The following is a 25,387-nucleotide window of genomic DNA, read 5'->3' as shown; positions in this document are numbered from 1 at the left end:
AACATTTTATTGTTTGTTTTTAAGGGACTGTTTGCTATGAGGATAGTATGTTTACCCATCCCCCATCAGTCACCGTGAAGGAGGGGTGTCTGTCCACTCCTCTGAGGAAAACTTTTTTTCCCTCACTGTTAAATTAGTCGAATGGCGGTTGTCACGTCAAATGTCGAGTTTCGACCACAAATTTACGATTTCTCAGCAAAAATCCATGAACATCGCAGCATCTTAGCGCCAGATGTGTGGTACGGTTGAAACTAAACTGAACTGAATCGGTCTTTTCCTTAAAATATTTTAAATCATCTCTAGGACTAGTACTTCGAAGGCTCAGAAGATGGCAGCACAAACCAGTTTTTCCACGTACTACTTCCTCAGAATGGTAGATTTGATGCATCTCCTGTTTAAAGTGGCTTAATACAAATTCACACGTCTTACAAATCAACCCTTAACCCTTTATTTGTAATAATGTAACAGTGTAATATTGTACACATTAGGACACAAATGTTTTGTATAAAAGTCAGCAGAAGTGTACTATTAACTGACAGTAATTTTCTGTCTCAGTATGTGAACTTCCTCCTCTATCTTAAAATTGCAGTACTCTGTCTAGCATGTGATAACTGGAGTGTCCAACTGCTTGGAAACCTGACTTTAGTTCTACAGATTACAGTTCAAATGAGGTAAGTGTTTCCAGACACCAGAGTATACTCGTTTTGCAGAGTGAGAGAGAGAGTCATAAGTGATATTTTTCTGTCTCTGGTAACACAGTTAAACAGTATATTGTGTAGAATAATAAATAATTCATTATCCATATTTATCTCTCGAAGCACACACATTAAACCAATTCAATTATGTACAGAGAGATGGTTCCTGAGAAAACTGCAATTTGCGTCTGTAATTCTATTAACTCAGTGATGAATTCTTTTAAACCCTTGGGCTAAAAGTAGTCAGTACTTGTAAATATGGAGCATGGAACTTTAGTTCATTTTTCTGGTCTTTGTGACATCATAGAAACGCCGAGATGATATAATGTATCTCTTTCAAAATGTCTTCTCCGAATTGAGGTGGAATGGGCAGCATGTGCTCTATGCGTACAAACCAGCTAGAGAATGTAGTCTGCTCTGGAGCGCGCGTGTGCATTTGCGTGCGTGCATGTGTGTGTGTGTGTGCGCGTGAGTCTGTGCCCCTGTGTGTGTGTGTGTGTGTGTGTATGTACCTGTGTATGTGTGTGCATGTATATTTGTGTGTGGGTGTGCGTGTGAGGAAAAACTGTCCTCACACAAAAGGATCATTATGCAATCCAGACAGACTTAACCAGTTCATTCTCAGAATCTAAAAGTCTGAATAGCGCTTGCTGGCATCTATAATGTCATTTGCCTTCTCAAACACATAACTTTGCCCATCCAAAACATAGGATTTATACAATTTGTATACACTAATTTTGTTGTCATCGTCCGCTCGGTTTAAGTTGGCACTGAGGGATGTGATGCGTGTCAACATGACTCAGGGCTTGTCCATGCCTGTCTCATTCTTTTGTGACTGCACCAAATGACGACATCTGCTCACTGTTGAAAATATGCCATTATCAAAATAAAAACATGCGACCCATTGTAACCCGACACGCTTGTAACTGTATGAAAGGACAGCTTCCATTTTGTCAAGTTCCGGGGGAAAACGGATCGGTCTTCCAATGTGACGCAGGGAGGGGAAGGTACCGGTTCAAAACCTCTCCCAGTCAGAAGCTGCATTTGCACAGTAAAGTATATTCCAATTTTTTTTGTCCAGTTTGAGCTGGGTGGCTGTGATATTCCTTCTGACAACTGCCTCAGAGGTCTCCTGACCAGGATATCTGACAAGAGACCGGGGTTTTTTTTTTCTGACTCACTCCATCTCTTTCAGCACGCTCTGGTGGCTTTTCAGGGTCTGCCGTGCCCGGCCAGGCTGCTCAATGGATGGATGGGCTATGACAGGTTCCCAAACGAACCTGGAGAAAGAGAAAGACGGAATGAGCAAACACAGAATGACTCAACACAGAACCTCTCTGTTACTTCTGAGCATCCTTTGTGTCCGTAGACAGAAACAAACACGCGCTAAACATTACGTAAAGCGTGCAAACAAACAATGGAAACTGGAGAGACTGGTCGGGAGAGTCTGGAGTGGGAAAACTGTCGGTACATTTTTTTTTTCCTCTTAAGAACTTTCTTTTTCTCTTAATCTCTCTCACGAAATCAAGTGCAAATGCATGCACGCACATACACACACTAACACACACACACACACACAGACACACACACACACACACACACACACACACACTCCCTAGGGAGAGTTTCCAAGTAGCCTCAGTTTTACTCTAACTCTAGATTAATTGCCTATTCCTAACCCTAATGGTAACCCTGATCCTAACCACTTTTTGTTTTAGCAAATGTTTTCCCAAATGCAACCAACAAATTTCCCCCTTGTTTCCGACTCGTCAGACATTTATAGCCTTATGGAACCATCTGCTCTACATTTGGTTTAACCCCCCCCCCCCCCCCCCCAAACCCCACATACACACATACACACACACACACACACACACACACACACATACACACACACACACACACACACACACACACTCCCACAGACCTTGGCTGAGCAGCTGAAGGTTGCGTCCCTCCTCCTGAACTTGTAACTGTAGCACTTGCTGGAGAAGCTCTTGCCTTAGGGTCTCCTGAACCAAACCCATTCTCTCCAGCTTTTCACCATTCAGCCTTAACAGGGCCCGTCCTGAGAGACAGAGAGAGAGAGAGAGAGAGAGAGAGAGAGAGAAGGGGTGATGAAAGTGTTGAAGCAAAAGTAACTGAATGATATTTCTAACTGAGAAAGTAAAAAAAAAAAAAAAAAAACCCAACGTTAACAGCACTACCTTCCTAACATACAGTCACTTAGAAACAAACAATAACATGATTATTGTTTCCTTGTTGCAACTCAGTTATGTAATTACTCTCTCTCTCCTCACACACACACACACACACACACACACATACACACACACACACCGAATTCTCACTGCCTTGAGACTGCTCATTGAAATCCACCCATAAATTCTCGATGAGTCTATTGAAACATGCTGTGTGAAGTTTGTGCCTGGGGGAGTAACCAGCCTGAGTCCATCTTGCTTTTCCATGTCCCACTGCGTAGCTCTCACTGTGGGTCTAAATGTTCAGGCATTGAGCCTGCAGTGAGCCCTCTCCTCACAGCCTGGCCCAATGGGCCCCTGCCCTTCATGTGTTCTGTCCAATTAGAAAGAGAGGAGATGAACAGAACCGTAGGCAACTCCCCACTGACTGGAGGGAGGGGGGGGCTCGAAACCGCCTGGGGACAGAGCCCTGAACACACACCGCTACTTGTGCTCAAATGCACGGACGTGCACACACACACACACACACACAGAGCAACGTGGGGATATGCAGGGTGCTGTAATAAGGCTCGTGCATGTGGTGTAATGTGCGCACATAATAACAATTCTCATTACATATACAAATGTAATAAGAGGCTCTGTGCTGGGACACAAAGTCATTTAAAAAAGAAGAGCTCTCATTATGGCTTTCTAGAGTAAATGAATTATTCCACTCATCTTTTGTTTTTCACAGCTTACCAAAGGAATTCAAAGGACTTGTTGACTCGTTTTAAATTATGTGAGGAACGATCGTAATCTAACAATTAAGACAAAAACATTCACGTCACACATTGCATACATATCCAGCTTTTGTATTAGGATGGAGAATTAAGAGTTCAGCAAGGTTATATAACGAATAACAAAACACTACCCTTTGCCTCCTTTCAACCTTATTAAGATTCGGTAGAGTCTTTTTGTTGATGCCCTTGGGGTTAGAACCGCTGAGATGACCTTTGACTCTTTCCCATCTGTCATTTCAGGTATATTGAAACAATTATTTTTTTTCCACGGAGCAGGTTATGTTACGTCACTGCTAATGTCCTGGCTCCAAGTTCGATGTTATGACTTACAAATCACTGCAAGGTACCTGACAGCCTTTGATTTTTGGTTAAGTAATCTCATTTTGATAAGTTATACATGTCCAAAACCGCTGTGTTGTTTAACTCTTTTCTAATATTTGCTGTGTCTATTGTTTCTGTTGTCTATTGATGTTGACTGTATTTACACTGGATTCGGTTTAACTGTACCTGTGATGGCGTGGTGAGAGAAGGCCTCAACGTAAGTTAGGTAATTGTGCGGACAGTGTTTCTTCAGCCACTTGCAGACGTCTTGCTGGGACCACAACACAACAGGACGAGAGAGACTGGGCAGAGTGGGACTGGTGTGATACACAGAGTACGAGTCGCCAGAGCGGAACTAACGGGGAGAGAGAAAAAGAGAAAAAATATGGTGAGGAGAAGAACAATGAATTCATAACTTTATTTTGATTTATTTTATTGTTATCAAGTCACTTTTTCATAAGCAAAGCTGTACATAAACGCTGTTGGTAACATGTTAGTACATAGTTAAAAATGGATCAAATGAAAGAATTTTCAGCTCTTTGCATTAGGAAAACAAAGGTTGTCCATGACTGAAAAGAATGCCTTAATGTAGCTCTACTGACAACAAACTTTATCTGTAGACGCTTTGGGTATTTCTGCCTCTATGTAAAACTAAAACTGAAACTACTGATTGAGAACTTCTCTCTAAACAACAGAAAAAAATGTTGCAATAATGAAAACTGCAATCACATCATAGTCTATCACAGTGAAATATGCTCTCTCTCTCTCTGATTACGGGGCAGACGTTTACAACTCTCTGGAGGATTTAAAATACGTATAAAAGGAACAACAGCAACCATCTGATGTAGATCAAGAGTTTTTCAGGTTAATGGATGGTTATTCTGCGCTTATATCTGAGGTTTATAATGAGAGGTTACTCTGCCTCTTGTATCTTCAGCCTGATCTGTTCCTCTGTAAGATCTTAACTAAGTTTTCCTCATGGCTCTTGTCTATGTTTACCATCAGATGAAACAAAGGAGGGGGGATTCAACTCAGCATGTCTCCCGCTGTTACATCCCCAGAGAGAAAGGCAGAATGTGTGTGTGTGTTCGTGTGTGTGTGTGTGTGTGTGTGTGTGAGAGAGAGAGAGAGAGAGAGAGAGAGAGAGAGAGAGAGAAAGAAACAGGCTTGCACCTCTACACATTGAAAATCAAAAACTTGCTGAGAGATAGAAAGAGAATAAGATAGAGCATGAAAAATAATACATGTTAGAAGTGAAGGTTAATGCTTTTTGATTTGAGCTTATTGGAAATATGAAAGCAGGCAACATCAGTCCCTCCATCTGCACAATCTTCACAAGCTCTGAATGTATATGTTACAATAAATGACAGAGTTTGTATGTTGTTATGTATTAATTGACATGATGCTCATATAAGACGACGCACGTAATGTCAACAGAGATTTCACAGTTATCTTTGCGTGGACTTTGTTTGGAATGTCAGAGTGTACATATGGTGCCCGTGTCTTGCGTGTGCTACAGAAATATATTTCTCTGGCACAGGAAGGAGGGCACACACACACACACATACACACACACAAACACGCGCACACACACACACACACACACACACACACACACACACACACAAGTCTCTCACTCTAGACTGATACCCTTTCATAATGATAACATTCATTCCATAGCTAAGCTTTCTTTAATATGTGGGGGCTTTTTTCTTCATAACCACATTTCAATACATGCACTGGTTGTAATTAAGATGAATTGTCTCATCTAAGGCTGCATACTGATTGGAAGGCAACAGACCTTGTCTGTGATTCAATAAAGGCCAGTCATTAAATTAAAATCCCCTCTGCCAATCTGGTATTATTTATCATTGTCTTTTCACTAACACAAAGATGATAAAAGATTAGTGCCCATAAAAGATTTCTGCCCTTTCAGTTTTTATCCAGTCACAGACAATCAATCTTTATGCGCTCTCCAATCACAGACCATTCCTCGTCAAGCACTGATCCAATCAGAGACCATTACTAGTTACACTCCCTCTAATCACCCGATCACTCTGGCATTAAATCAGAAATTGGAAATGAATGTCAGCCCAGTGAAAGATAATTTAAAGATTTATACGGTTCCGTGATGTGTCTTATATTTTCAGTCAAACAGAGGACAAGACTAGAGACAAATATGACATATCACAATGATAACTATATGTTCTATCGCTAAAAGTATACATTATGTACATTGAGTCCATGTTAAGGGTTCAGTCACCCTCTCTTCTCTTTTCTTTTCCTCTAACAATGTTTCCTTTTTACTCTTGGTTTTTGTCTCCTTGGTTTCTCATTCCCAATACATTCTCTTTCTTCCCTCTGTATATGAATTGCACTGTATTTCTAATCTCTGTCTTCCCTCTGTATATGAATTGCGCTGTATTTCTATGCTCTTCCGCGCCATCTGCTACTCTAATTTGTTTTCAGTTTAATTTCATTCATTTACCTTCAGCTCAGATCCTTCGCCATCCCTTTTCTTTTTCTCACTCTCTCCATTTCTGTGAGTAATTATTCAAATTACAATTCGTTCATTTACTTTTGCTTCAGCACTTTCTTCCCCGCCGTCTGTCTCTCTCTCTCTCTCTCTCTCTCTCTCCCCCTGTCTCTCTTTCTCCCTCACTCTCCTTCCGTCTCTCTCTCTCTCTCTCTCTCCTTTATTTCCTTCACTCCCTCTCTGCAGTGTTCGCCCTTGAGTGGCCCTGGGGAGGTCTACACTTTATCTCTCTCTCTCTCACGCACACACCTGCACGAACACACACACATGCACAGACACACACACACCCATCCACACACAAATACACACACACACACACGCACAAACACACACACACACACACACACGCTCACACAAAAAAGGACAAAGATGCTGAATCAGGGGATGTTCTCTCCTGAGGGAATAGCTCTGGTTACTTTTCCCTCCTCCTCCTCCTTCCTGCTTCCTCCACCACTCTCAAACCAACAGGGACCACAGACTTATTGTGAGCAGCATACATTGAAATTGCTGGAAAAGCACCGATCAGAGACCATTATCTCTCAGAGGTGAATTCTAGACTACTGGACGCTGTGTCAGTCTTCTACCCTATACCAATATCACCGATATTTAACACTGATTTCACAGTGATTTTATTGTACCCTCCACTGTCATATCTGAGTATTATGCAGAGCTAACACAAAAATTCAAAGATTTCTGAGATATGTTACTTGGCCTGCTTCTGTGCCAGAGCCTCCCTCATGGCTCCTATTCTATGTTTACTATAAGATAGAGTAAGAGAGGGAGAGCTGAAAAAAACTCTCCTCCTATTATAACTGCAGGGTAAGCTAGTGAGAGAGGGAGAGAGTGACAGACACAAGCAATTTTTACACAAGCAATATCTATTATTAACAACCTCTGATGTGAATCCTTTCACAGAGAACAGACTGTGAGAGTATTCTGTACAGTAAGCCGAGAGACTACATGTGACTCCACATGCTGAATATCCACAGTACAATAAACAACTGCCACTAAAAGTACAGTCACACACCAGCTAACATTAGTCCTACTTATGAATGCAATAAGCATTCATATATATATATATATATATATATATATATATATATATATATACACACACACACACACACACACATATATATATAAACACACACAGCCACACATACACACACACACACCTAATACGAGAGAGAGAGAGATGAGGGTGACGGAAATGAATAATTATCCATGCTAAGGCAAAAATGTGAAGAGTTTAATCTAGATTCCACAAGTTCCTACTTGAGATCCATAAGAGAAGTAAATTAACATGGTGGTCTCATCAAACTAAGCTTTTGATCATAAATTCACTCACAAAAATCAAAGGAGTGCAATTTTTAGCCTGACCTGCTCTGATCTTTTTCTTGCAGTATGCAGAAAGGTTCAAAAGGTTCAGATTGAGCTCTCCTTCATCCACCAATTAAAATGGCAAAAAGGAACGACAAGTGAAAACTTTTCCCCAAAAATTTCGCCTTTGTTGTGCAGTAAGGGAGCTCGTAATTGAAGTTTGAATTTCACACACAATCTGATAAATTTCCTTTGGCGGAAATGGAGAAGGGCTCAGAATTTGCTTTCTCCTATTTTCAAGATGTATTAGTTAAAAATATTGATTTAAATGTAAAAAAAAGAAAAAAAATCATGTTACGGCTACTTCTTTAACGTAGGGTGGGAAACAGTTAAGAGATGCTCAGTTTTTTTTTTTTTGCTTCTCAGTTCCACAGACACATTAAAGAGGAAACTCAACATAATTAGGACCAACTAAACGTATAGATCTGAAATGACCTTCAGGTAATTTTATGGGTGTGATTAAAAAAAGTTAATTTAGATTGTAACAAAAGAAAATGGACTCCTGACCCTGTAATAATGACTTCTGCAGAAAGTTAATTAAGAGCAGTGTACATGCTCACTAAGATAACGTTCAGTTCTTTCCATTAGCACAGTCATTATGTGTCTAATTAATGAGACTAAACATATAATCACAACTAATACGAACGGGGTGCTATGGGGACTCTGAACATGACTTTAGAGTAACAATAGGAAGAACATATGAGGTTTCTTTGTTAATATGGTAATATTCGAAATAAAAAAAAAATGTTCACACACACATTTGGGCCTGGTGGTTCCTTCTCAGTGTTCAAACCAATAACCATCTCTCCCGGTTGCCAGTTAAAATGGTCGACCCTATTTAAAGTCCTTTTTGAGTGCATGTCTTACTGTGCCTCCTGGGTATATAACATTGCCTCTATTCTCTGCCAACAAAGTACTCATTTAGATGGGTGGATGGATGAATAGATGGACATAGAGTCCATTTTTGCCTTGTTTTTTTTTCCATTTCTTTCTTTCTTTCTTTCTTTTTTTTTTTTAAATCTACCCTATTTTCTGTTCTATGAAAGAGCTTTTGTCTGAATCCATTTCAGAGGATCAAGAGCATGCACGCATTTATCAGCTAGCTCAGTAATGCAAAACATCTTTGCCACGCGCTATACTGTTATGAGAAATATCGGAAAAGTGAGAATATAGAGAGAATGAATCATTAAAAGCAGCTATAAGAGTAACCTCATTTATGCTTTCAACAGATGGGCTACTTAAGAGCAAGGAACAGACGCATAGCGAGAGAGAATCTGCCAGCTATAGGGTTACTTTTTCATCTTTCAACGTACTCGTTCCATGAGGAAAACCGCAAGAGCAAGATGTCTCAGAACACGGAACTGGAATACTGTCGTTTCAGATATAACACCAGGTTTGAGTGGTTGATCCTGAAACTATGGCATCGTTCCAAATCAAAATCTGTATTAGTGATACAAAGAGGAGGAACACCTTGACTTCATTTAGAAACAGTCACTATTACATATAGACACACACAGACACAGGTCAGATTTTTCATCAGGAAAGAAATGTCTTGAGCATTCCAGTATTATAGACATCACTGACAGCATTAAACAGCTCAAATGAATCAGCAATAGTTCCTTTGTGACAAATACAACCACTCTGAACTGCTGACAGATGAACGGCTAACAGAAATGTTCGGGGACACTTACGTATATGGGAACACATAAATAGAGTCTGAATGACCTCACTGACATGTAAGACTTTAGTCGTGTAATTAGGTGTGAACAGACTGTGCTCTGGGTCTGAGAGTTTGTAGTGTGATATCTACAGTGTTGAGACTACCTGCAGACCCTCTGTCCCTGGCTGCTGAAGCAGCTTCACGGTGCGTCCGCCCGCCGTCCTCTGGCCGCGACCCTCGTGCCAGGTCAGATTTCCGCCCGTGCAGCGGCTCAGCTGGTACTTGAAGTCTTCGGGGAGAGCCTTGTACTCCACAGCTGGCCGGCAAAAACTGAAACTGGAGGCGGCTGGAGAGAGAGGATGGAGCAGGGATGAGGTGAAAAATTGATGAGCTGATAATCCACAAATTCAGATTTCAGTAAAAACATAGTGTAATTTCAGAACTCTTCACAATCTAGTATTGTTTCAGTATGGTTTTGATTTCACTGTGTGACATACTTCACTACTGATTTCATTAAGGACAAAAGACTACATATAATCATATGTAGATGAGTACATATGTGCGTGTGTGTAAAGTATACACACACACACACACATATATATATATTTACACATACACAAATATATTACATATTATATACATACACATATATGTATACATATACGTGTGTGTGTGTGTTTACTTCTAAGTTACTCTGCATAGATGTATGTATAGATATGCATTTGCATATCTCTAGAAAAATAAGCATGAAACATGAGAACTGAAAGGAGAATTGCTCCACTATCCAACACATCCATTTTCGTGTATGTAAATACATATGTAAATTTCATGCGGTTTGGAAACCAAAACGTATTCTGCGGCAGAGGATGTGATCTGACATTTCTGTTTTTGTGCTGGTTCATGTATAGAACAGGCTAGTCTCTGATCTTAACCAAACTGGAAAACGGCAGAAAAGACTGGACCCTAGATGCTGCCCGGCCTTTAAAACCAGTTTCATTCTCATTTAAAACAATGGAGTTCAAGTGCTATATGTAATGTCAAACTGAGTTAATAATGTAGTCCTTATCTAGTTGTAAATTTTGAATATAATAGCTGTTACATAATCCAATGCTTTAAAGCATTAATTTGTCATCTGTCTTTGTTTAATACTCAATACTTAACATTTAATTTGATGAGTTGAAAGCAGGGCCAGGTTTGAATAAACATCCCAGTGACAAGATTAAAACCATCAGATATTCCCCTCATATTTTAGAGCCTCATTAGCATAAATTTACATATGGCTTTCAGGAACTGACATCACAAATTACATCTTCATATCTATTTCATGATATATATGTATGTGTGTGTGTGTGTGTGTGTGTGTGTGTGTGTATATATATATATATATATATATATATACACACACACACACACACACACACACACATATATGCTCTCGCTCTCTCTCTCTCAGTCAGGCGAACTTCTAACTACCCATACAGAATGCTAAAGACATGATTTACCAGGCCAGGCTTGGAATCTGCCCTGACACGACCACACAGTTAGACAGAGTCCATGGCACAGTAAATTATTTCAGCAGATGTGATGTTTGCTGCACACTCAAGGCACTGCTGACCTCAGAGCCCCTTTAGTCAGTGGTAAAGTACGTCTGTCAGTGAGCGGGATGGGGCTAGGCATACATATTCCATCAGTGTAGCCTAGCACAAAGGTCTTTAATGATTCACCAGACAGGTTGAGCTGATTCTCTCATTCGTGCAGCATGCTTAGAGGCAATGTGAGCAATGTGTACACATGCTCATTAAAATCCTCTCTCATCTAATTGACACCATAGGTCTTGGCAAAGGCGAGGACAGCTAGTAAACTGTGATGTGTGTGTGTGTTTTTGTGTGTGTGTGTGTGTGTACTAGCAGGCAGGGTATGGAATAAGATTAAAAGAGTATCTTTTGGTCTCGTGTGTGCGTGTGTGTGCCTCTCTCTCTCGCTCTCTCTCGACCCCAGCAATCTCCCAGAAGTCAACAAAGGCAGTTCTCATCAACTTGCTCTATCTGATCTGTGTGTATGTGAACACTGCTGCTTTTGGGATGGAGACACAGACAAACAAAGTATCTTTGATTCCAGCCCTCTAGGCCTTCACAACCGCCAGTATGTGAGGGATTCTTGACCAAAGGCGATAAAGTCAAAGCAGAGATCATTTTTATGTTAGTATGTTTGCAAATGTCTTTGTTGTTTTGTAAAATGACAATGTGAAGGTTTTACTGCATGTGTTCATTACTCTAGAACAGAACGGTTCTTAGAAGTTTTGGCAAATGGTAAATACACGATGGCTCAGGCCACAACACTGACTGTTCAGCTGGAAATTAAACTACTTGACTTAGTGACTACTTCACAAAATAATGTTCATAAATGAATATAAAATGAAATATATTAATATAAACGTAGCAGCGTTTAAAAGTAAAAGTTTAATTCCATTACGCAGGCAAACAAATAAATATTTGAAACACATTCGCCGATTTCACATTTGGGCCAAGACATGAACATACTCGCGTGCAAATAGCAACAGCAATGCCTCAAAGTGTTAGGTACTGTGAACAGCAGGCAAGCTTTCAACATCAGAGAAAATATGACATCTAACATCTGTCCAGCGCAATGAGTTGGGAAGATGTGAATTTCTAAGATGTAGATCCAACCTTTTTTTTTCTTCTTGCTTAGTTAATTATGCAGACAAGCTACTAAATGTGTATGAGAAGGATGATTAAAGCTAGGAAGTGACAGCAGCTCCTTCCCGACAGGTGTTTGAGTTACTCATTCTCTCCTTCTCTCTCTTCATCTGAGTGTGTGTGTGTGTGTGTGTGTGTATTTGGAGGTGGTCGGGTGGGGATTTAGGTTTGGCTTCTTTACAAGTTCAGACCTGGTGAGAAAATTACAGACTAAATGTCCCACAAGCAAGTTATGCCTCACGAAATTACTTGATCAAACACATGCTGACTTATAAATATGTCACAGACAACTGAGATACTTATCGTTTCTGATAATGTCTGAGTAACATCCCTTCACTAATACAAGCGTCACTTTACAGTATTCGGAATATGCTCAGAATTTCCTGTGATCCAGCTTGTTTTTCAGAGTACAGCTTTTTTAAAACTGTGCTCTAGGCAGAATAAACGCGGGCTATACGAACAGAAAGTAAGTGTACCCAAATACTAAATTCTGAAGCTTTTTCCGAACTTTGTTTCTCACCCTCGATGCAAAACGCAGCAGTTCATATTGGGGCTTTAGTCTAAGTAGAAAATCCTTCGCAGTGAAACTGACGAAAATATATCTTCCTACACGATCAAAGTGTAGCAGAAATGTCAACGAAGGGCGTTGAGTAAAAAGAGTATACAAACATCAAAATACAGATATCTTCTTGTCTTATTTTGTTGATTAATAAAACTTCCGAACCAGATATATGTAATCGTAAGAAGGTCTACGGTTCCAAATGGTGCAATTTGTTAAAATAAGTGAGGTACAGTACTTCTTATACACAATTTGTTTTATGAGTTAAATTCGGCTCCGCAAATACAAAACAAAAAGATGATTTACCATCTACAGCCATATCAAGTTCCCAGGCTTGTGTGTCTTCTACAGGAAAACCGGCGAATTAAAATATTCCATCCCTTCCGATAATTTGTAATGGTCGAACAAGTTTTTTATCCGACCCCTAGGTACACCCACAACGCAAGCTTCTCTGGTTCTCTCCCTTCACCTCGCTGTCAGATATGTGACAGAGATACTCAAACTCGCCAATAAAAGCTTTACGCAACATTTTAAAGCTCCGCCCCCTCGTCACAGGTGACAACAGTATCTGTACATGGACAGAATCTAAGCTACAGTGACTGCCGCAAAGTTATGTGCTCGATATTTCAAATTATGTCGCTGTAGAACGAAATGTCTCGTTGAAACTGCCGCTGGACATACTGACGAAGAGAAAAACGAAAAGGGCTACGAGAGAAACCATTCTAGATGACACACAACATTTACTTTTCCAAACACTGCTCTTGCAAATTAGGTTTTCAGTTGTTTTTGATGGTTCACTACTTACCTCACGACATGAAACACATTTACAGCAAAATCACAGCAACGGTATCACTGAGACCCTTAAAGCTGACTGTTTACGCTTTTAGCCAAGAAAATCTGCATATAGAGCAGTTCCACATTTTAGACCTCGATTAAATTTTACGCATAATAATAATAATAATAATAAGTAGTAGTAGTAGTAGTAGTTGTTGTAGTTTTTCCCATTGGGGTGTGGCATTAGACCACTCCCATCACTGTAAAATTTCAATCTCACAACCCTGACACGCGCCAAATACAGTTAGATTTGAAAATTCGAAACAATTTGAAACTCCCCATCACAAAGGGAGAGAGAGAGAGAGAGTCAATCAAAATGAATAAATGAATTGGATTCTGGAACCACTTCCAGTTGGAGCTCCACTTGCTGTTGCTTTTAATACAGTGTGAGTGATGAACACATGAGCCAAAGCTGAAGACAGTAAGTAGGTCTGCCTTGAGATCTCCATGCCATATTCTGCCTAGTTCACATGATCAATTTACTGTCTTTTCAAGTCATGCTCTGTTATTGTCATTCATACAGAGGAGAAAGTAAGCTGAAAGTGTGTTTTATAGCATATAGTAAACTGTAAAGAAGAAATGAGTGAAAAGGTGATTCTTCACCTGCTATAAACAGCTTTCGATAATTAACCTATTGGGTGTTTGGTGCTTCAAAGTCTACGCAATCATGTTGAAAAATCGCCAGTTTTCCTTACCTAAATGTAAACGTTGCGTCTTCATCACTGGAGCACGTTTTGAAAAGGGCTGGTGTATAGAATGAGAGTGGAGAAGGCCCGATGCTGACTTGCACGTAAGATCACTAAATGGAACTATCATATTTATTTATTCATTCATTCATTCATTTTTTACCAAAACACACAAAATGTCTGTTTCTTCACAGTGATTAAAAATCGTTTGGGAGCTAACTTTTTGCCCAAAACCAAATGCGCTGTGTGTCCTAAACGGGATTAATTGAAAGACAGTCTCAGTTGGTACCCTCCCTTAAACAGGTGCTGATACTTTTCATTCACACTTTTTTTCCCTTAAGACGACGTTAAACAGTCCCAGTCACTGCTCCCGTTTGGTACGCATATGTAAGCCTGTCATTTTCTCCAGAAAATTCCAATTGTGGATGGTTGAGTGCCAGTGAATGTGCGCGGCTCGTATCTCGTGAGAAAGAACCAGTTAACCCTCTCCCACGTTTCCCTTAACCAAACTAGCGGGACCTCAAGTCTGTAATTAGCTTTTCAAATGATGTCTTTGAAGGGCATAATGCGGTAAATACCACCAATGAAAGATGCAGAATAGTCCTTACGTTAGTTATATGTCACGTTAAGAACCAAATTTGTACAACAACAGAGCATGAAGTACAGCGAATGTGGGCTGGCGAATCGAACTCAGCACGAGTCGAGTCAGTTAACCTCAGAACAATTACGGGGAAATGGCTTGATTTGACGATATTTGGCTTATAACATCACTGTGTTAGTATTTTAAAGGATTTTTTAAAGGTTTCCATAGTACTGAAATACATGTAGAGATGACTGCTTACTAACTGGAGCTTAAACAACTAAGATGTCAGCAAGGCCTTCGTCAGTGAGAGGGAAAACCACGGGTGAGAGCAACATGTCAGTGGTAAATGAACTCTGTCAAGATGAAGGATAACCACTCAGGGACGTCACATGTTAATGGAAGAGAGAGAATAGGATGAATCAAAGACAGCGACTGGTGGATCAAACACTAAATAGTTTTCAAGAACACTTTGAGACCAGCTTCTTCATTCAGACTAGGAAAACTGAAAGCATCTAAAGTGTATATCCAGAAAATTAAAATACCTCTTCCAGTACCCTTTAAAATACCACCCAGATACACACTAAACTTCTAGATACTCTAGTACTCATGAACTCAAAAGAAACAAAGACACAATATTTAATTTAAAAGAGAAAACTGCCAAAAACAATTGAAATATTTACTGTACTGTAGGGGTCATACTGCTAGAGGTTCTCATACATTATCCCTCCCATGTGAGTGTATCCCAGTATAACCTTGTAAAGGGGGTGTGTAGCTTTTACTGTATCCTGTTGCAAATACACTGTCAATTACATACCGTACTGATTCCGACATCTAAACTTGTACACAAGAGGGCAGTGTTTGACTGTAATGAATCTATCCTACATCTCATTTGAGAGTCGGGATGTTTGACAAAATAATGGGTTCCTGTTCATTTAGGCTAACAGTGGGATGAACAAGCCAGCTAGCTAATGCATGTGCTTTCCTTGGGAGTCTATTTAAAAACCCTCAAAGGCAATGCAACTTTGACGGAAGCATATTGGAATGAGCTCACTCCACTCCGACAGCTTTGATAATTATGTTTCAGTTTTACCTATTACCAGTCCTCTGGAGCCCCTGGACATTTTGCAGTACTGCTACACCAACACATGCTTGACTGAGCTAATCAAGAACTTGATATGTACTGGACAAGCTGAGTCAGGCAAATTAGAGTTGAGTTAGAATAGGAATGTGCTTTGAAGTGGATCCCAAGGAGCGAAAAGTTACGGAGAAACATTACTTTACAGTTTTTCTTGATTGCCAACACACATTTCTTGAAATTATGCTCCATTTCCCAAAACTCTAAACACAAATGCATAACTGTACACTCATCTTCACAAACTTCAAATTTCATGTTGTTTGAACACAGCGATGAACACAATATAAAGACGCAACACATGTACAGATTTCAAAAGTTTTAATTCCTCAGTGTACTGTAGTAAAATAAACTGTTTTTGTTTGAGTGAAAAAGTAAATGTATTCTAAAAATATGCAACTGATTAAGAATGTAGAATACAGTAAAATAATTTCCATGTACTTACTGATGCTAACCAATGACAAACAAACAAACAAACAAACAAACAAAAAAACCCAGTGTGTACATAAAGACAGAGACAACATTTACTCTGCCTCAGCCCCCTATCTCTGGTCTGGGTCAGGCCAGAGATTCTCATCAACATCACAAACAATATTAGCCCTAGCCAGTGGGGGAAAAAAACCCCCTTGTGTGCCTTATCCACCCCTGGCAAGCCTCAACCGTAATATCTATACAAGCCTCCTCCATGGCCTGGAGGAGGTGAACACGGATTTAGGGGTCTCGGTCATGGACCGTCCACCACCATGCCGAAAAAAACCCTCTATGGAATTTAGGAAAGGAGAATATGCAGGTAGAAAGATGTTGCTGAATCTTGGGTTGTTTGTGAACCAGTCATGAACTGGAGCAGCCTGGTGGAAACTGACATTGTCCGAAATGACAGCATGTAGCATGGCTGCTCTGGTAGTGCTGGCTCCCTCTGGTCTAGTCGGTATACGTGATCTCGCAGACCGTCGAGGAAAGCCAGCCTAAGCTGGTCTTGCATATATTTAACAGTTATTTCCATACAATCATACTAATTGGGTTTCATGTCAACAAATATGAGTGGACAGGAGGGTGTATGTGAGCAACCATTCTTGATGTGACAACCATTTCGTTTCACTTTTGTGACTGGTAGCCTGTATTCCTTTTTTGTTTCAATTTCAACCTTGGTGATGAAATAACATTTTCACTGGGTTGTCCACATTTATATAGCCTGCATGAAACAACACGATAAGAACGCGCGGGGCGAAGTATCTAAGATGTGCTTTCAGCAGTCCATCTTCAGAACATTGTAGTTTGATCACAGCAGACCCACGTCAACATCTGCCATTGCATAATTATGTAGCCTAGTGTAAGTGCAGTCGGATTCTCTGAGCACTGCAGTTGTCTTTTCCTAAGTCCTTATGAATTCTCCTTCCCATCTTTCCTTGACCTCATGATGTTTTCCATCAGGGTCAAGGAAAAGCGGTTAGGAAGGGACACAGGATGTAATTTTTTTGACTATTCAGACACACCCTTAGTGTTTCCACCTGGGGAATTGTGTGTTAATTGGGTTTGAGTTGTGACGACTTGAGTTAATGATATTGAATGCCAGTGCTTTCTAAATGAATGCATGGGGCAGCCAGTGATATATGAAGGGATTTGTGTGTAGAGTTTTTCACAAAAAGTTCAACAAATGGGAATCATGTGTGAAAACAGGGGAACAGTGTTTATAGTTTTGGGAGATGGTCATAGTTTGGGATGTTTAGTTAATAGGCCAACTTATAGTGTGTAAGCGACCGAGAAAAACTGTATTACATTTTCTTAATTGTTAATTGGCTATTCATTTTAAATGATTGGTAGTTACTTTAAAACATTGTTAAAGTAAGATTATAAATACTGTGTTAAAATGATATTATTCATGTGAATGAAGGAGTTCACAGTTTATTCAAATTGTAGATGGAAAGAAACACATTTTGATTGGCTTGGGTTTGGGGCCATATTTTTCTTTTCACTTTCTAGGGGATGGAAATATTCTGTAACTTTTTTTCTTCTTTTTTTGTTCAAAAACTACATGTTGCATAACAAGGAGTTAGCAAGGTAAGCAGTAAGTTAAGCTGCTGGGTGTGTGTGTGTGTGTGCGTGTGTGTGTTCAGGCTCTAACAGAGCAGCCAGAGATCTCACATGCTTGTGTTAAGTGTGCTACAGACCACACTTTAAATTTGGTCCATTAAAAAGCTTAACCCATATGATTAAATGTTAATGTTATATTATCCATAACAGGGATAATTAGAAGTGTGTAGTTGGAAAAATGCATTGGGATAGAAAATGAATCCTTATCCTTTTTTTAAAATTTACTCTAAACTACTTGCTAATCCTATACTTTTGTGGACAAAAAAATCCTAAATCCATTTTAAAAAGATTATTACATTTTTAAAGGAATTTGGTTACTGATTGATGTTAGATCACTGTGCTGAATTGAAAATCTTAAATAAAACATTCTAGATGTTTCTGAATAATGGCAGTAAAAAAAAAAAGCTCGAGCCATACTCCAGCACGCCAAGCTTGTTAGGACTAACAGAATCCCAACATAAAAGATGTTACAGCCAGGGTCTGACTGTGGGCGTTCAGAGCTGACAGTCATCACAATTGCGAGAGTATGAAGCAATAACAATGAAAGTATGAGTGAAAAACAGAGCACAATTTCAACCCATGTTCAAGGTTCTGTCATAGCAGTGTAGTTCAGACTCAATTCAGTGTTGTTCCATTGCCCTCACAAATGTGCACACACTCATACACACACCCTTTTCCCACTTTCCATTTTCAGACCTCTCTAAATCATTCACTAAGTTTTAGTTACTACAAGGTACAAGTTGTGGTTGGCGGAAAAAAAAGAAAAAAAAAAGGCCGCACCCTGTTTAGGGCAGCAATTACAAGTAGTGGGAATGCGAACAGCCCACCTCGGAATAAAGCCTGCTTTATTTAGGGCAGGTGAGGTGGTGCCTGAACACCAGCTTCATTATGAGGTCATATCTTTTGCACTTCCTGGGTGGAGGTGGTTGGCTACTGCTGTTGGAATAATGGCAAGTTTGTGCCACACAGCCACGGATTGGTGAAAGTGATGAATAATAAAGTCATTGCCTAGTAAATGAACAGATCAGATTAGGGCCTGAACACAGACTTCATAGGACCCGTACACAAGACTTCATTTTAACTCTAAAGTGGGTTAGCCTGTTCCAAAGTAAATTCCATCGTCATTTGAATTTTTCGTAGACCATATTTTTTTTATTGATTATTACCAAGGATGTTCCACCCATTCTAGCATCATTGCCTTACACAAGAGTTTCCCAACTCAAGAATGAACTTTTTTTTCATTTCAGCCACATGTCTAGAACTCTCAGTTTAGATCTAATGGATCTCTTGAGGTAAACCAAAGAAACTTTCCCCTGCTTTGTATCAAAGTCACTCATCCAGATTAGAATAGTGACACAATGATTTTGGGACTCCTATGGTCTCAGGTATATATTTACATTTTCAAGTTTTCAGCTTTTAGCTTTTAACTGATGTGGTTTTTGGACTTAATATGTACCTTGTTGTGGTGGACTGTGGTTTGTAGTTTTAGACGTTGATTGTTTAAGTTGTAAGAATGTAACTCCACTGAAGTGATCTATTCAAAATGCTCTCCATTGAAAACAGGGTCCTGGTTGGATGGCTGACTGACCCTCTCTGTTAAAACAGAGGAGCTCTTGGAAACAAGGTAAACACTGTGAAATAATTAGCCTTGGCCACCCAACAAAGACATGTGTTGTGTTTTAGGCCTGATGTTTTGCTGGGGGAAGCTTAGGTTGGGTGTGTGTTTTGTATATTGTGTGTGTATGTGAAAACATAGTGGTTTGCTGAAAAGAGTTTGCTGGGGTGGGGTGTGTGTAAGCTGGAGTGAGTCATTGAGATTGTCACATTCTTCCAGATGTGGACCACAACCACCTTACAAGTCCTTCACTGACAGTCACAAACAGAGAGTGCCACTCTCTTCATTCTTCAGTGCAATATATGCTATGACTTCATGGTTAAAATACTCTGAACAGTAGAAGTAATGGTTGCTTTCCCTTTAAATGTTTCATTAAAATGTTTTAATGTGGCACATACACTGTGAGATTTTCAAAGCACAACACAATTGCATAGTCAACCCCCCCTCCTTTTCTCTCTCTCTCTCTCTCTCTCTCTCTCTCTCTCTGTCTTGGGTAATTGCCAAGTGAAAGTGTTTGCCATCTGACCTTGTGTTTGTCCGAGTAAATGCTTGTTTGCTCCATATGTCTATTTGATATGTTTGTTTAGTGAGATTGTTTGTTCTGTGTGTGTACATTTTGGTTTCTGTGAGCTATCTCTATGCATCTAAAAAAAAATAAAAAATCGATAACTGTTCTGTATTAGTTATTTTGTAACAGTCTTCACCGAACTGAGACATAAATGTCAATAACTGCTAAATATTTATTATGTGACGGGACTATTTGCTTTGGCAGGCTCTTAATGTCACACCAGTCATGTTTAGGAGGCAGTGGGGGTGTGGTTATGTAAATGAGGTCAACAAGTGCTTTATAAGTTGGCAATGAATTATTGAAAGGTTAATGCAAACCAACCGCTCCATCCAGCTAAACCAAAAGTTGGGAGAGTTTCAGAAGACTCCAACAATTCTAGGATTGGAATTTTGGGATTTTTGGACTTATTCTTTCTTCCGACCTGTATAGTTTTCAATCAGTTTTATATTTGATTGGCAGATTTCCAAGGAGAAGATGGATATTTCAGCAGCACCAGCAATGTGTTCCAGTCTGATAATCTGAAGTGTCTGACAGCCAATTGATTTTTTTTTTAATATAACTTTTCTTTTTTCTTTTTTTTTTTTAGTTGAAGCTACAAACCATCTTAAACAATATTTTAGTGATTCACTGACTTTTTTCATCTTATGGACATTTCAGTATTTCCTCCAGAACAGACAAGGCCTCAAATAAATTAAAATGCTCTCAGCGGATATTTTTCTTTTTTTTCTTGTCCTGTGCTTTCTGTTGTACATGACAAGTGCCTCGGGAACTTTCCACAGCAGAAAATATCCTTACAACCTGTATAAGTCTGGACCAAATCCACAGTACAGTCCTGAGACACCTACAGGCAGACACAAGTGAGTATAAACTCTAATCAGTTGTGCCAGAAAAAGATGGTAGCACTAAAATAGTACTTTGGGGGATATTTAGAGTATCTGATTTAGAGTATCTGACTGGCGAACAATCTAAGCCTTTTATCTCACTCTGTGTCAGCATAATAAATTAATCACGGACTGAGACAGTCAATTCTGACTCTGGATCTGCATTGTGCACGTAAGGAAAATCTGTTGACTCTATTTTTGTAGCGAATAATTGGAACAAAGAGCAAATTAGGTGTATAGATTTGTCAGCCCCGTTCAATATATATATATGTATATGTATATATGTATATATATATATATATATATATATATATATATATATATATATATATATATATATATATATATATATTTATTTTTTCCCATTTTTCTATTATTCACTCTCAGTGGTGCAATGGACTGCAACCATTGTGAATGAAAGATGTTCTAGATTTGCTGGTGAACCTCTTATGAATACTGCTCTAATTCAGTTATTTATTCAAACTTCAAAATTTCAACATCTGAAAGGGAGAACAAGAACGAGAAAGAGAGAGAGAGAGAGAGAGAGAGAGAGAGAGAGAGAGAGAGAGAGTAAAATCATTGTTTTACCTTGAGGAACTCTGCATTGTCAAAAAAGCTGAAATCCTCCTTCGATCTCACCCTGGCAGAAACTACTGCGCTTATGTCGTGGACAAGACTGTGTCATTCACCGTGCAGGATGGGGCAGCACCTTATGTGAAAGCAGAATACAACAAATGCGCATGGGGTCAGAAGTGCCCAGCCCTTATGTAAGTACACTATGTGTAACACTGATCATTATACTATTAATTATCCTTTTAACATTTAAGACTGTTATGACATTTATTGAACATACTCATGATTTTTGTTGTTTAAGTATAAATATATATATATATATATATATATATGTCATGTACATATAATATTTTATGTAATATAGGTAATCTATCATGTATATTGGCCTCCCCAGGTACCGACTATTCTACAAGCCTACGTACAAAGTGGCATATAAAACAGTTACTGAACTCGAATGGCGTTGCTGCCCTGGGTTCTCTGGTGTTGGTTGTAACACTGGACCTGCAGGCTTCCCTCATGGAATGAAGGCTATGCCTCCTTTCAAAGGCCCAATGCCACCCTTCCAGGGGCCAATGCCCTCTCATGAGGGGCCAATGCCTGTTCATAAAGGACCAATGCCTGTTCATAAAGGACCAATGCCTGTTCATAAAGGACCAATGTCTGCTCATAAAGGACCATTGCCTTCACAGAAGGGACCAATGCCTCCCTTCAACATGCCAGTACCTTCTCATAAAGGACCAGTGCTTTCCCATAAGGGTCCAATGCCATCTTACAAAAGGCCAAGGCCTTTCTATAAGGGCCCAATGTCTTTCTACAGAAATTCCATGCATAAAGGAAACCCCTGGATTCATTCAAAGGCCCCAGCGAGCAACATGATAACTTATCCTGGCCCTCAAATGAGACCACCGATGTCATCCAACCATGGGTCATCATTTGAACCCTATTCAGTTCATCAAGAGCCTCAACCTCATCCTGAAACTATTCCAGGCCAACATGATCCACTGACAGATGATCATGAACCTTTACCAGATCATCATGATCCAATCCCAGTTGATTCTTCCCCAGACCATGGGGATCCTATCCAAGATCACCATGATAATGTCCCAGAACACCAAGATCCCATCGGAAACTACCAAGAACCTCTGCCAGATCAGAATGGTTCCACACCTGATCATCCGGACTCAGAGCAAATTACTGAGGAACATGCACCCCCTGGTGGTAAGACTAAAAATGTGAAATTGTAAACATATAAAATTACTGAACATGTAAAGTAACTGTAGTTTATGTTGCTTCATTACGTAGATTTGTTTTTCTTTTTGATTATGAATTTCCCTCTAATTTCCTCTCCTCTGCAGGGAAGGATGAAGACAGTGTGACAGCTGAACGTTTGGACCAGATGGAGGTGGAAGTACAGCGACTGTCACAAGGTCTTGAGACTCTGCGTGGGACAGTAACCGGTTTGGAGGATGGGCTGCGTGCCTCACTGCGTGAGGACGCTAACCGAATGCTCTCTGCCCTGCTCTCAGCTGCCCCTGCTCCAATGGCTGCTCCGGCCCTGTCCACCAGAGATTCCTCTGTGGAGTTTGGGGATCTTCCAGGTGGTGCGCCTGATCTAGATGGCCTGAATGCTGGACATTTTCCCAACCTAGGTGAGCTGGTAGGAAAGGTTGAAGAGTTACGTGCTGAACTCCAGACCAAGGCTGCCGAGCTGGTAGAGTTGAGAGGTACCATCCTAGGTCATGACAGAACTCTGAAAAGTCTGACAGGCAGATCAAGGAACCTAACAGAAAGCCCCGAGGGTGCCACAACTCAAAAAACCTTAGAGAAGGTGTTAGAGTCAAAGCTGGGTGGTGAACGAGCAAACATGCTAGAAGGGTTTGAGAGGCGTGTGGAGGCTGCTGAACAGCGTTGTGAAGGCCAGGCAGCCGAGGTGAGACGGCAGTGTCAAATGGAACACATGGAAGGACAAGAGCAACTGGAGCAGACATTGGAGGGTAGCGCTGCTGGTCTGAGGAAAGAGCTGAATAATCTCCATGTTCAACTTCAGGGTCTGGAACCTGAAGACGGTTGTTGCAGTGCGGTGTCAGGCCTGGCTGAGAGGGTGATGTTACTGGAACAGTCAGTGGGTGGTTTGAATGAGTCCCAGATACACCTGAGGGTTGAGCTCAGCGGGCACAAAGACCACGTGGAGGGCATGCTGGAAGGACGACTGGGCTATGTGGAAGCCAAGCTTAACATCACTGGGAAGAAACAAGGTGGCCTAAGTGGTGGGTCAGTTGGTAACCTGGAAACTAGATTAGAGAGGAAGCTGACGGCCCTTGAGGAAAGGCTTTTTACTGCAATGGAGGAACTAGGTAATGTTACAGCACCTGCTTTGCTGGAGGGTCAAGCAGTGCCCACACTGGAAACAGAGGTTGAGTCACTCAGAAAAAGGGTGGAGGTAGACACGGATAGGGTGCAGAAACAGCTGAGCACCTTGGAGGTTCTCTGCACCTCTTCCTGTGCCCCTCGCCCCATCCTAACAGGAAATGCAGCTCCGCTGTTAGCTGTGGGAGAGAATGAGAATGAAAACCTAGAGAAACTGATTGGACGCCTGGACAGACAGGCAGACAGACTGGACAAGCTCAATTCCACTCTGCGAGTTCTTAACTCTAGAGTGTCAGATAAACAAAATAATGAGTATGGAGGCCTTCAAGGCGAGGTAACATTTCTAAAGGTGAGCGTGCGCTCCGTGAATCGTTCTTTGCATGGCTTGCAGGACTCCGTTGGTATGGTAGTACAGGAGGTGGACCGAGCTAATGCCACGTGGCAGCAACGTGAAGAGCGGCTGGCACAGCAGGTGCGGGGTTTGGTACAGCTCGTGAGCCGTCAGGCTTCCATGCTGGGCACGGGGGAGAGGAAGCTGACCCGGCTGAAAGGAGAACTGCAGGACCTAAGACGCAGGCTTGCGGGAGAGCTCCAAGGCTGTCGTTCTACTGCGCTTAGCGTAAAGAAGGAGGTGACTGACGTGGGAGGTCGAGTGGCTCGTGTGGAAGGCCAATGTGGGGGTCTGACAAACTTGGCAGAGGACCTAGAGAGGATTCGGGGAGAGCTGGAGAGGCAGTCAGATGAGTATCTTGCTCAGGTTAACGGGACTCTTGTCAGACATTCCCTTCAACTGTCCGAACTCAGAGACGGGCTGAAAAACTGCACCGGAGGTTCATATCTCAGCGAATCAAGAGGGGACCAAGTCACAGGACTAGCTCAGTCCAGAGTAGCTCAGTACATGGAGGTGCAAGCTCACCCAAGAGGAGACCAGTTTGCAATCCCAGTTCAACTAGTAAATGACCAGTATCAAAATCCATAGTGTATTGAGCAGTAACTTTGATCAGCTTAAGATGTGCTAGTGGTGAGAGAGATGTCCCTGCAAAAGTACAATAATCACTGATAATGAATAAAACTTTACGGGGAAGATATCAATTGCAAATATTTACATACTGTCATTTTAAAAGACTGTTTACATTTTGTACTGACTTTAGTTTTGGGTTGTTTTTTTTTATTGTTGTTGTTGTTGTTGTTTTTTAAATTTATGACATT

The 25,387-nt window shown here is 40.6% G+C and overlaps 2 protein-coding genes across 2 annotated transcripts; one reads left to right on the top strand and one right to left on the bottom strand.

Moving 5' to 3' along the window:
* Positions 1-1,952: 1,952 nt before the first annotated feature.
* samd10a (sterile alpha motif domain containing 10a) lies at positions 1,953-13,167 on the bottom strand. The gene is made up of 5 exons (XM_030785095.1): positions 13,155-13,167; positions 9,737-9,918; positions 4,183-4,351; positions 2,623-2,763; positions 1,953-1,975 (listed from the first exon to the last, which is right to left on the bottom strand). Exons 1-5 carry the CDS (start codon positions 13,165-13,167, stop codon positions 1,953-1,955), a joined length of 528 nt encoding a protein of 175 aa, XP_030640955.1.
* Positions 13,168-21,107: 7,940 nt separating this feature from the next.
* Positions 21,108-25,157, top strand: emilin3a (elastin microfibril interfacer 3a). The gene is made up of 4 exons (XM_030785194.1): positions 21,108-21,214; positions 21,886-22,005; positions 22,206-23,029; positions 23,167-25,157. The coding sequence occupies exons 1-4, from the start codon at positions 21,108-21,110 to the stop codon at positions 25,155-25,157; spliced, it is 3,042 nt and encodes a 1,013-aa protein (XP_030641054.1).
* Positions 25,158-25,387: the final 230 nt, after the last annotated feature.

Source organism: Chanos chanos, chromosome 9 (genome assembly GCF_902362185.1).
Source record: "Chanos chanos chromosome 9, fChaCha1.1, whole genome shotgun sequence".
NCBI classification, from domain to species: Eukaryota; Metazoa; Chordata; class Actinopteri; order Gonorynchiformes; family Chanidae; genus Chanos; species Chanos chanos.
This window is presented reverse-complemented; position numbering and strand designations above follow the sequence as displayed.

Bases quoted from the DNA above. Each gene is read 5' to 3' on its own strand.
- samd10a (XM_030785095.1), bottom strand. The intron at 4,352-9,736 runs GTAGTCTCAACA...TCTCCCCGTTAG, and splicing joins CAGGGACAGAGGGTCTGCAG to TTCCGCTCTGGCGACTCGTA. The intron at 2,764-4,182 runs GTACAGTTAAAC...TCTGTCTCTCAG, and splicing joins CTCTCACCACGCCATCACAG to GACGGGCCCTGTTAAGGCTG.
- emilin3a (XM_030785194.1), top strand. From the start codon at position 21,108: ATGACAAGTGCCTCGGGAACTTTCCACAGCAGAAAATATCCTTACAAC. The intron at 21,215-21,885 runs GTGAGTATAAAC...TCACCCTGGCAG, and splicing joins ACACCTACAGGCAGACACAA to AAACTACTGCGCTTATGTCG. The intron at 22,006-22,205 runs GTAAGTACACTA...TGGCCTCCCCAG, and splicing joins CAGAAGTGCCCAGCCCTTAT to GTACCGACTATTCTACAAGC.